At 45.1% G+C, this 12120-nt stretch overlaps 1 protein-coding gene across 2 annotated transcripts in view; it reads left to right on the top strand.

The window, feature by feature from the left end:
- The window catches only part of SSH2 (slingshot protein phosphatase 2), a 97206-nt gene that overhangs the window by 62835 nt on the left and 22251 nt on the right, over nt 1-12120 (top strand). For both annotated transcript variants that reach the window (XM_062012010.1, XM_062012011.1), the window contains 4 exons: nt 3542-3606; nt 7954-8075; nt 10405-10473; nt 11237-11302. In XM_062012010.1, the coding sequence (XP_061867994.1) occupies nt 3542-3606; nt 7954-8075; nt 10405-10473; nt 11237-11302 (322 nt within the window). The remainder of the gene's footprint in view (nt 1-3541; nt 3607-7953; nt 8076-10404; nt 10474-11236; nt 11303-12120) is intronic.

Genomic DNA, 12120 nt, shown 5'->3' with positions numbered 1-12120 from the left:
TGACCTGTCTTGGTTTTTAACCTCACCAAAGTCCTCTGCATTACTGAAGCCCAGGTCTCCACTTGGCACTTGCTGCCTTGGCTTGGCCTTACAGAGGAGACCATCTGGATGGTTTTCCTTGTGAACCTTTGCAAGGCAGCACAAACAGCTTTTCAGCCTCTCATGTTGCCTCATCTGGTTGCTACAGCTGACTTGCATGAGGTCTGGAGACCTTGGTGGAAAATAGTTGTTGGTCTAATCAGCCCAGAGCTCATAGAAACCAGATTGCCAAGAAAGCAAATCCCTTGTGTTGCAATTGCTTACAGCAAGATGTTTTGTATCGAAGAGGCTGACTTGCCTAAGGGATGGGATTTTTGTTCTTGGAAGACTTTTTATTCTTGTCTCTCCAACTTACAGGGTGAGATTTAATGAGGCATCAGTACTTGTCCTTTCCTCAGTTTCCCTGCTTGTCAACTAATGTGAATGGTGTAGTTTGGGTTTTTTAATGGAGCTTGGAGATTTCACCGAAGAGGGTCCTTTGTGTGAGAGTGTACCCCATCTTTCTATTCTGTGAACTTCTGTAACGTACTGTGCATGCCAGCAGACCAAGGGGCCAATGTGTCACCTTTCTGAGCAAAAATCTGTGCTACCAAAATTGAGAGTGATGTAGAGAGAGTGGCTCTGAGAGGTGCAATGAGCTAGCAGGGTGTGTGGCAAAGAAACTGTCTCCTTTCTTGAACTCTGATAATCTGTGTTCAGCTTTCCCGTGTGTGTGTCATGACTTATCTCTGGCATGCACAATGCTAAGGAAAGTAGAGAGTAGAGTAACTTTCCAGTATGAAATTACTGCCTGTGGATGCAATGGTGTTTCAGGTGTTTCCAAGAGTATTTTCTAGTAAGGCTGACTAACCTTTCTGACTTACCTTTCTAATTCATCACAAGTGCTAGAATGCAGCATAAAGAGTAGATGCGTAGCAGGAAATAATTAATGTTCACACCCCTTTCTTTAATCATATCATCTTTAGCAATGGGAATCACTGGCAGATTGATCAGATATGGTACCAGCTGCCTGTGCTTCTCTTGCTGGGTGGTCCTGTGCCACCTGGCAAACTGTGTTCTGCAGGCTGGTGGGCTGGCTTCTGCTATCCAACAGTGCTGGAGGAGGCCAGAAAAGGATGTAACTTCCCTGGGGCTTTTGCCGTCTCTGGGATACTGTGAATCACTGCTAAGATCCCACCCCAGCTGATGCTATGCACCTAGCCTGACAGCCTGAAGGAAAGAAAAGCATCTGCTCCTTGCTGGACAATGTGATAGGAAGCAGTGGTCATGCCATGAATGCCAGCAAAGCAGACAGCTCTTCACAAGACAGGATGTGATATCTTTGTGCTGATTCTGGCATGCTAAAACCTTTCCTTTGCTTTTTCTTAATCCAGGAAGTTTACAAAATGCCTTGTGTGTTTGGGGATGAAAATGCTGCAAGTTGATTAAAGCTGGCCAAGGAAGCAATACTTTACTTTCTAGCTCTGGAATTCTCAAGGCCAGCAGGGCAGGCTGGAGTGCAGTAAACTTTGAGGATAGGGAATAATGGGGCTCCTTGACTGAGTTGTCTTAGAGACTTCCTCTCTTTATGTATTGAGATAATCCAGCAGTCCTGGTGGTGTTTTTTCAAAACTCTGTAAACTGCAGCTCTTAAAGTGGTTGCTGATGGTGAATTACTAGCAGCAATAGGTGGGAATCATTATGTTTCAGGGAGGGGAAGAACTGAGGTGAAGCATCCTTGATGTTTCAAGCTGCTGAAGTCATACGAATGCCTCATGAGTCAAATAGTTGCTGTACTGTTCCAGGCTGCAGGCAGGAGGTGCCACCTGAAGCAGAGAGACCTTTGCTGTTGAGTCAACAGTTCTTGGTGATTCCCACCGTGCTAGTAGCTGAAACTTGCTGGAACTCAGCAGCGTTGCCAGGATTTTGCACTGATACTGATGTGGAGAAATGCTGTCTCTCACTGCCCCCCTGGGAGGACAGACATGGGATGAATGAGCTGCCCTTTCCTTTGTCACCCATCCTCCTGGACAACTGCTTTTCAGTGAAGTATATGCCCACTACTCCAGAGCTGGGAACAATGTCCTGGGGCAAGAAGTAGCTTCAGGTGCTTGTCACTGCTGGTACTTTGTATGTGACTTCTCTAGTACTGCCAAGTGCCTCAGTTTTTCCCATCCCCACTTGAAAATGCATTCCCAGGGCTTTGACTCATTCTTCATAGGCTGACGTGTTTCAAGGAGGAAGGAAGAGGAGAGCAGGGAATACAGTGTCCTGTGTAGCCCACTCCACACAAGCTTGCTTCTGTCCCATCAGAAGAGAGGTTGCAGCAGCCCTTCAGCCCTGCTGTTCCACCAGCTATAGAAATACTTTGGAAACCAGATGCCATGCCCTCGTGGTTAGCAATTCTTTTCTTCCTCTTCCCTCTTGTGGCACTTCTGGATGCTGCTTCATGTCCAAGGTTTCCTTATTTCTGAGAGTCCAAGAAATAGCATGAATTTTAGCCTCATCCATGAACTAGATCAAGAAGGTTAGTCAGCCTTACTAGGACATTCTCTCGTAGCTACTTGTGATTAATGCTTGCTTCAACATTCATACTTATCCCTGCAGTGTTGACTAAACTGAGCTTCCCATCTGTGGGGTTGTGGAGGAGGGTGAGAGGGTAAAGGCTCCTTGCAAATCACCCACCTGGCAGCCTTGTGCTCTCCAGGAACGCAGATTTGTGTTCCAGGTAATGACTGAAAAAAAACAGCTCATTTCTTAGTGCCACTCAGAAGGTAATGAGCTGGCTTAGCAGAGAAACTCTTCATTCTCCATGGGCCAGGGAGTGGTGCTGAGAAATCAGTGCAGCAGTACCGACAGAAAGATGCCTCACTTGTCTTTCAAAGGTTTGATGCTTTAGGAACCTGTTACACTCATCTCTTCTTAAGATGACTTTAAAGTTACTGTGTGATTGTGGGGTGTTTTTTTCCTCCTTTTCAGTTTTCCTCAGCCTCACCAGTAAAAGCATAGCAAGTGTTATCTAGAAAAAACTGTAGGCATTTGGCTTTTTAGGTGACAATTCTTACCTGCTTTTGGATGGAGTTGGTGCATAAGCATATGTGGGCATGAGCTGCTGTAAGGTGGGACTACATCTCACCTTTTTTCTAGGTAGTAGTTCTGCACTAACAAGTTGGTGTAAAAGAAATGACATATTCCTGATTTGAGGCAGAATGAGATGTTTGGGTCCATTTCTACCTAGTTTGCCTTGTCATTTAAAGGAACAAAGAGTACTGAAACACTTATTTCTGTTAAAAAGATAACAGGATTTAGCAGGAAAGAGCATGATAAGGCAGGAACAGGTGAGCACATGGGCAAAGAGCAGCTGACTAAGCTGGAGTTTTGTCATCTCTGAGTAGGTGGAAATGACAACACTCACGGTGATGTGTCACATTTCTCGGTGGACATTTGCTCTGACTGGACAGCCAGGAACTTGCATGTGATTTAAAACTATTTTTGTGCATTCACCTTTTCCTCTTGCCTGCAGGGGATCTCCAGCAACACCTGCAGGCCATGTTCATCCTGCTCCGCCCAGAGGACAACATCAGACTGGTAGGCTGGCTTTTTGCTTATCTGCTGTTAACAAACACAGAGGTTAAGTTCCACTTAACAAATACACCTGTGTAATCCATGAAAGCAGTGGAGCATGTATGTTTGAGTGATTTCATCAGTGGATTTGAGGAGTCTCCTTTGCAACTGCAAAGGTAGAAAAGCAGTTAATTATGATAGGGCCTGCTTATTTGGTTGTTCAATGAGACAAATTGCATGGGTAGAAGACAACTGTCTTTGTCCAAACCAGCTACTGAGTACTTGCACTCTCAGAATGTACTGTAACAATTTCCAGAGAAGCTGGATAAATTAGCTTGGTGTCCTGTTTAAATCAGCAGTAGGTTACATATCTCACCAGTGTGAACACCTGCATTTCCACGTTAGTCCTCTTGTGTTCTTCACACTGGTCTCCTAACTTATATCCCAAAAGGCTGTGGCTTATCAGGAAGGAGCATGTAGGATCCTCATGTAGTTGTGCACCTATATTGAACCTTGTCTTTCTGTTTTTCTGGATTCTCTTCTATAACAACTAATGAAAATTAGGCATTGCTGTTTATAGCATTGATATGCAGTCTTAAAGACCTCCAAAAGCCAATGAAGAGCAGTGAGGAATTTGTCTAGGACACGTTGAAGTGCTCTACAAGGTCAGGCATGACTGTAGTGTATTTGCATCTCTCATCACTCAGTAGCCTGAAGTTTATTTCCTGTTTTGCCTTGGTGCATCTTAGCAACATATGCCCACGGTAGGACTGTCAGCATCAGAAGTGTTATTCTGGCACCTCTGGTTTGCTGAATCCTCCTGAGCTGTGTTGGGGCTGAACTACTGGTGTGAGTAGAGCTAGGAAGCAGCCAAGAGTGCTTTAACTTGAAAAATGACCACCAAAAGTAACTTCCCATAAACAAACTAAAGGACCTACTCCTCAACTTTGTCAGACACACCTTGCTGTCACTAAAATATCAGGGAAAGTGATGGGAATGGGGGTTCTCACTGCTTTTCATAATCTGAGCCAGGGTTAGAACATTGGAAGCTATTGAAAAAGTCATTGTTCAGCAATATCACTGGCTACATTGTGTGATTTGGGACAAATTAGCCTTAACAGCTGAATAAGGACTTTGTGGGCTGAGACATAAACCCTTTTGTTCAGAGCTACATTTGGAATGCTGAAATCTTGCAGGAGGTTAAGTTCGATAGTCTACTTGAATTTAATTGATTCTTGACGAACGAAGGGTGTGCAGAGCTGCAATGGACTCTCTCATAGTGGATACAAATGAGATTTGAAATATAAACAGTACTGAGAGAAATGCATTCTCTCCTTGTGTTGGCTGCTGCCATTCAGAAGGCAGACTTCACAGCTTGGAGGGCAGCAGAGGAATCTAATCCTCTATAAACCTACACTTGAAATTTGGAACAACTCTTGTTTCTGTTGGAGCTATTGGCAGAGTTTTTTAGCCTTCCATGAGAGCAGGATTAGAGCAATGGTACCAATATAAGATCAGTAGGAAAGAGGAAAATGAGTTAAGAGTACAAACTCCTTGAACATATTCCTGTAGCTTAGCGGAGTGGGGACTTCTTCACTTACATGTGTTCAGTGATAAAAGAAGACTTCAAAAAGTTGGACACTCTTCTTTTTAGTCTTCAAATCAAATATTCCAATGAGAATTATGTTCTGGTATGAAACACCTACTATCATGTAGCTTGAAAGAGACAAAAGGTCAATATGACCTTCTTGGAATGTGATGTTCATAAGAGCTGGTAAAACACTACATCATACTCTGACAAAACAAGAATGTAGCAGAAGATAAAGTTGGCTTGTGTTTAGGTGAGCCTAAAATTAAGAAAAACGTTTCTGGCCCTGAAAGAACTACAGGAGACAACTTGTTCATGAACAGACTGTAAATAACCTTCCCAAATTGAGGAGAAAGCTAGCTCTGTGTAGATGGGCTTTTGAGAAAGACCCTTCCATCTCGTCACAGTTCCTGAAGCCAGACCATCCTCCCTAGATGGGCTGAGATTTCAAATATCTTCATTTAAAAAGCATCAAACCACTTGCTTGATGTGCCTGTACTGCTCTGTGAGCATATGAGCTAGTGCTTAATGCTCGTTAGAGACCAATTTGTGATTTGATTGGCATATTGGAGCTCTAATGCTGGTTTTTGAGGTTGGCTGGTTTACAGTGTCAAGTTCATGGGTTTATTATTCCAGTAAATTTAGCAAAACACATTATCCACTCTAGTCATGGCTTTTTGCTTTGTGGTGAGGGTGTAAGTGTTGAATCTGGAGAGCCACAGTAAGCCATGCCCTGTTTCTCTTAATTGGGCTTCTGAAAATCCCACCCCACTGACTTAAAGCTACGTGACCTTTGGTCGCTGTTTGTCTGTCTCTCTCACAAAGGGTCTTGCATTAAGACCTTGCTTCCCATTACTGCCAGACAAATTGGTTTAGCAGAGTAAGTTAGATTATGTTAATCCTCTTTCTGCTGGACTGTCCTCGAGAGAAGCAGAAGAGAACTCGTGTGTGGATGCCCTGGACACAGGGCAGCTGTTGTCTGCTTGCTCCCATTTTAGGAAAGTCTTACGTTTCTGTTTGAGGTTTGATTCCTAATGTAGATAATGACTTTAACCACCAAGACCTTGGTGACTGCTTGCTCTTCTAGGTTGAAGAGCACCCTTTCTGTTTTGCTACAAGTGGTTAGGTGTAGAAACAGCCGTCTTGGGCAGAATTCACACCTTGAAGGACTGAGCATTTTGATCCTCCGTGTTTCCAAAGGAATCCCAGTGACTCAAGGAGCAAGAAGGAAAATAAGGCTGGTTTTAGCATGACTTATCCTAAAGAGATGGGGTGGGGCACAGTCTCTTGTTGTATGAAGCACGTCTGTCTGCTGGCATCAGCATTTGGGTAGTTTGTTAGTTTTCAGTCCTTTGGACAAGTCTAGAAGGCACAGTCAACACAGTCTCCTGCCTGCACTTGCTATTCCGCCCCAACACTAGAGCTGCTGCTCCCTGCAACGCCACTGGGAAGCTTCCCTGCTGCTCTCAGCATAGTCCTCAAGCTTCAACCCCGGGGTCACAAGGAATTCAACAACTGGGTCCTGTCACAGCAGGCACGGGACAAGGCCGGACTGTGATGGCTCCTTCTTGCCCCTGTTTGCTCTCTGCAGGCCCTGCTCAAAGTTCAAGAAGCAGTTTAACTATATGGTAAACACTGAGGCCAGACAGTGTCTTGGGGTTGAATTAGTCTGTCCTAAGCTAAGGGTCATCATTAAGGCACTTGTTTTCTAAGGATGTCCTAGTTTCTCTTGTTGGAATACTGTGATTAATGCAAATGACTTGGAACAAAGGTCAAAAAGTGTTGCAAGTAAAGGCTGCCTACTGCAGATGTTTATAGGCAGAACTTGCAATGCTGAGCTCCCTTCCACAGTCTCCTCACTAACCAGCATCTGTCTGTGAGAACACTTCAGTTCTCACTTCCTCATGGCTTCTAGAGGAGCATTATACTTCAGAGCAGCCTTTTAGGAGCTTCATTGTTGGTCTGATATTCACAGCTTAGCTGCATGGCTGCTTTCTGAATACTGTTAGCAGGATTTGATTTGGGAGAGTGAGGAGTGAAGTTAAGGCATCCTCCAGTCCTACTAGATCTCTTATGGCACTGGGGTGTATGTGGTTGTGATAGGAACAGTGAGGCATGATGACTTTCACCTTTTCTGGGCAATCTGAATCCAGCCAAGGGTATAGCTTAGTAACAGGGAAATCCTTTCCTGCCAGGTGTAAGGCTGTAAGGCTACTTCTGTGCTGCAGAAGTTACTAGAAGAATTCAAAGGACCAGCAGGAAGCCACATATGAATTAGATCCCAATTATCTGTTCAGCTGCCTGGGAAGGTGGTGGAAAAATTCTCCTTGGAGCTGTTGTAGCACACAGTGGTTTAAAGGAAAACCCTAGCTCTTTGGGCAAAGCCCTCTGAGAGGTGAAGGACACGTTCAGTACTTGTCTGTCTTACTGAACACATAATGCTCCATGAAACTCACAGGGCTGGGACCAGGTGGAGGACTGGCAGCCAGCCTTGTAGGCTGCTGTTTAAACACAGCCTTGTGGTGGGACAGAGCAGACCTGCAGCAAGGTGTGCAGAAGGCACCAGGAACATCCCAGCTGTTGGGGAAAGCATTGTGTTGAGAGAGTTGAGTGGCTTCTCCCTCTTCTGCTGGTGACCCAGCTGAGATGTACGGGTCATCTGTACTAGTGCAAACTGCATCACTGCTTCTGCGCCTGTCACTCAGCATGGGAAAGTGGCTTGGAAAGGTAATAGTGTGTGTTTTGCTGACTGCACTGCTGATCTTTCCCCTTCTCTTCTTTAGGCTGTAAGACTGGAAAGTACCTACCAGAACCGCACTAGATACATGGTGGTGGTGTCCACCAATGGCAGACAAGACACTGAAGAGAGCATTGTCCTAGGAATGGATTTCTCTTCCAATGACAGGTACTCACAGTGTCCAGGTGGGGAAAGTCCTTGTGTTCACCCGTATGTTCAGTGTAGAAACCACTGTCTGGTATCTGTGCTTTTTGAGGGTAAACTGCTTCAGATTTGTCAGCCTGATGCCTTTCTTGGGAGCCAGAATTGCTCTTTTATTTCATGAAAGGAGGTGACAAATGGGAAGGTCAGCATTTTCTCCATCCCTCCCAGCCTCAGACTTGTGTGAGGACATCAAGTGCTCTTAAGTGTCTCTGAATGGTGAGATCTCTAAGCCCTGCATCTGCATGGCAGAGACAGGAACAGCTGATACACAAAGAACTGCAATTAAAGAAGCTGGACCTCAGGGCTCAGGAGGGCAGCTAACAAGAAAGTGACTGTCAGGCAGCCCCGAGCCAAGGGCATGGCACAAAGGGCCTGATGGGAATGTCAAGGTTGCTGATGGCAGATCTGACACAACAGTGTGCTATACCCAGATATCAGTATGTCATCAGGGTTCAGTGCTTTTGCTCCAATAATCTGAACTGCTGTTGACCTCTCCAAAAAGCTGCAGAAAGTAGCTGGGAAGCAACTTTTGCTTCCAGGAGACAGCACCCCCAGCAGCTTCATGGGCAGAAGCTTCAGGGGGACACTGGGGAGGATATGGAGGCACATGGGTCTTTTAAAGGCCTGTGTGGAGGAAAGAAGAGCCTGGATATTCAAACCCTTTTGGAAGATTTCATACAGATGCTTGTTTCTAGCACAACTGCTGTGGATATGAGTTTTTCTCCTGGCCTTAGTTGGTAGAAATTATGTCCAATTAGACTTCCTAGTGACCCTGCTTAACTGTCTGAACTGTTTGGCCAACAAGTGGCCTTCCAAACACCCTGCAGATCATAGCAGACACCATGCTTAATTTCAGGTGGCTGGAGTTGGCTCAAGTGATACCTGCTAAAAAGGGAGACTAGCCTGATGTCCCTGTCTCCTGTGCACATGTGTACAGCTGTAGTTCAGAGATGCTCTTGCAATAGTGTAAGAATAACTTGTCCTTGCACAGGTTGCTGTGACCATGGAGCTCACTGTTGGCTGTGATACACCAGCACAGCCACCTTTGATAACTGAGAGTTCACTGGTATTCAGTCTCTAATAACATAGCAGGGTCATTTTAGCTTTCTACTTGAGTTACTTAGGTTCTGGATGGTCAGTCTGATACACCCTCCCCTAGCCCACTTGGTATTTATAACTCAATGTAGACTTGTTGCTATGGGCTCTGATAAGCGCTTGCTGAACAGTATCACTAAAAATACCCCAGCCACCTTGGGAAGCCTTTTACAAACACATCTTTCCATGAGCTCATCTCATGTTGTCAACAGAAATAGCTGCATGCTGCAGTGTCTCCTCATACTGGGCACCAGTCGCTCCCAGACATGTGCAGTGACAGGGCTTCGTGTCTGCTGACCCTCTGAAGCCTCCACTCTCCCTCTTCCCCCACTTCTTATGAGCAGCAGAGACTGGCAGGGGTGTTAGGGCTTATGGAAATTTGAGATCAGCTAGTACAAAGCATAAGAGCAGGAGGCAATTGAATGCAACTTTCTTCAAGATGCTGCTTTGATTAAGAACCAACTTTACAGTTTTGTGGGATTCAGCTGTTTTATTTGACAGCCTGGTGCAGGTTGTGTGAGGTTCCCCTGCTTCTGCCCTTTTTTTCCAACCACTTGATTTCTGCTTTGAACTCAGCTTTTTACTCAGCTTTACACAAAGCAGGTGACTGTGGGCAAAGAGGTCAAAGCAGCTGAAAAAGGAGTGGGCATCAGCTCGCTGTTGTGCTCATCCTTGAGGTGTGGGAGGGTGAAGGAGGAGCAGGAGTCAACAACGGGTGATAGGCTGTGGCTGCTAAACTCCAGTGCTGCCACTCACCCTGCAATTGCACTACACTGATCCAGCTCCAGCAGTTGTGGCTGAGGGACAAACAAGAAAACAAAGCTGTGGATTGTAAAATCAGAGCTAGAACCAAACCACTTGAGTCTGAGTGGGACTAATCTGTAAAGAAGGCCTTGAGCTTACTGAAGACTGAGACCCCTCTGACCTTCCATGCAAAGCTTGCCACTTCTGAATCTTGTTTGCTCTTCTCCTGAGTGTACATTAACCCTTTTAGCCAGCTTGAAAGAGTACTCTTATACCTTGTGTTTAGTTAATGATCCAAACACCTTTGGAACAACACTGGCTCAGTTTGTCCCTGAAGCAATGTTGGGATCTTTGTTTTTTCAAATGAGTGCAAATATCTGCAGCTATTGCTGTGAAGTTAGAACAGCAGTCTGGTGCTGTAGTATATGGGCTGACCTTCTCTTTCTTAATACAGTAGCACATGTACAATGGGCTTGGTGCTGCCACTGTGGAGTGACACCTTGATCCACCTGGATGGGGATGGGTGAGTGTCTTTTGTATATTATAGTTCAATAGCAGAGAGTCTCTGTGTGTTAGCTTACAGCACATTATATGGAGAAGAATGATTAGAGCCCTAATGGGTCCAGCAGACCTTGTGCTGTTGACCTGTGTCAGTTTAGTAGTTTAAAAGGCCCTAAATCATGGTGGTTGTGGCAGGAAACACCAATAATTGACTTACCTGTGAATAAACACGAGCCACTGAGACAGTGGCTCGTGTGTGTTTAAGCTGGAGTAAAGGAGCTTTTACTGGTGAGTGGGTGTGTAGTGAAAGCTCCTTAAAGGGATCTTATTATGTGTTCCTCCATCACACTTGCAGCAGGCAACGTTCAACTGAGCATAAGGTAAGAATGATGTTTCTATGCCAAAGAGACACCTGACTTGCAGACTCCTGTGTGTGCCAGTTACAAAGGCTGTCCAGTGCAGTCCATGGAATGACTTTTCTTTCCTTGGTAGCTGCCCCAGGATCACTTTAGACCCTGTTACTCCCAGCTATGGCACTGAATTTGTGTTGCCAAGGTAAACAGCGCAGCCCAGCACTGTCCCACTGTTTTAGTTTTGTTCCTGAACAGCAGCTGCTTTAAAAAGTTACTGTAGAGCTTTTAGTGTGCTATTTTGATGTTTGCTAGCTCAACTTGGTGTATGCATAGGGCTATTCCTTTGCTATTCTAATGTGCTACAAACTCTCACTTATTAATTAAGAAGTGTCTTTTGGGACACATCTTTACTGTGCCTTTTCTTCTCTCTAGAGGGTTCAGCGTATCAACAGATAACAGGGTTCATATATTCAAGCCAGTGTCTGTACAGGCAATGTGGTAAGTACTTACTATAATCTGTCCCAGTGATCCCTTTTCCAAGGTGTTTTGGCTGCTGGAGCTTTTAAAAAGCAGGTGCTGCCTTGCTTTATTGCCATCTTGAGACCTGCTCAATCAGCCAGAAGTCTGCTCAGGGACAGGGAAAGAAGTTTGATACCAAAGAGAAAAAAACATGCAAGTGCTGGTGTACAGCAGTGAGTTGATAATCCTGCTGCAGCTCTGCCTGTCTCAGCTGGGGGCAGGAAGGAATAGGGTAATTTTCCTTGCAGAGGGCTGCTGCTCTGTGATTCATCTCTCTGAAGCAGAATTGCACTGAGCATTTGTTTGAAATATTTTTTTGAATTTGTCATGAATAAGGAAATCCACACTGTGTGTATTTTGGGAGCCTCTGTCTCCAGTGAGACGTGCTCATTGTTGATAGTGAGAAGGAAAGAGAAGCTGCCTGCATTTCTCTTTCCTTTTAGGGTGGCTCGTATAAGAATGTAGTGGCTGTGAAAGTATTTCTGGCTCAAGCTTCTTTGCATTGCAGAAATACATTGACTGTCAGGGTGTCATGCTGCTGTGTCACCCCAGTGATTTTGACCTGGATCTCTCTGATCCCAGTCAAAGACTTAAAATAAGCTAAAAATAGGAGAGGGAGATTTGTTTCCCAGCAGCAGCTGAAGAAACTCCTGACATCCCTCATGCAGTGAGAGAAGGCAGACACCTAGACACTCAATAAAGTCAAGTCCTAAACCTTTGGGTGTGCAGCTCTCCCAGTGTGCAGGAGAGGTGAGGGCACAGCAGGAGCTGTCAGAGCACCCTGTCTTGGACAAACT

This window comes from Colius striatus, chromosome 20, assembly GCF_028858725.1.
Source record: "Colius striatus isolate bColStr4 chromosome 20, bColStr4.1.hap1, whole genome shotgun sequence".
In the NCBI taxonomy this organism is placed as follows: domain Eukaryota; kingdom Metazoa; phylum Chordata; class Aves; order Coliiformes; family Coliidae; genus Colius; species Colius striatus.
Note: the sequence above shows the minus strand (reverse complement) of the source record. Positions and strands in the feature narration are given on the sequence as shown.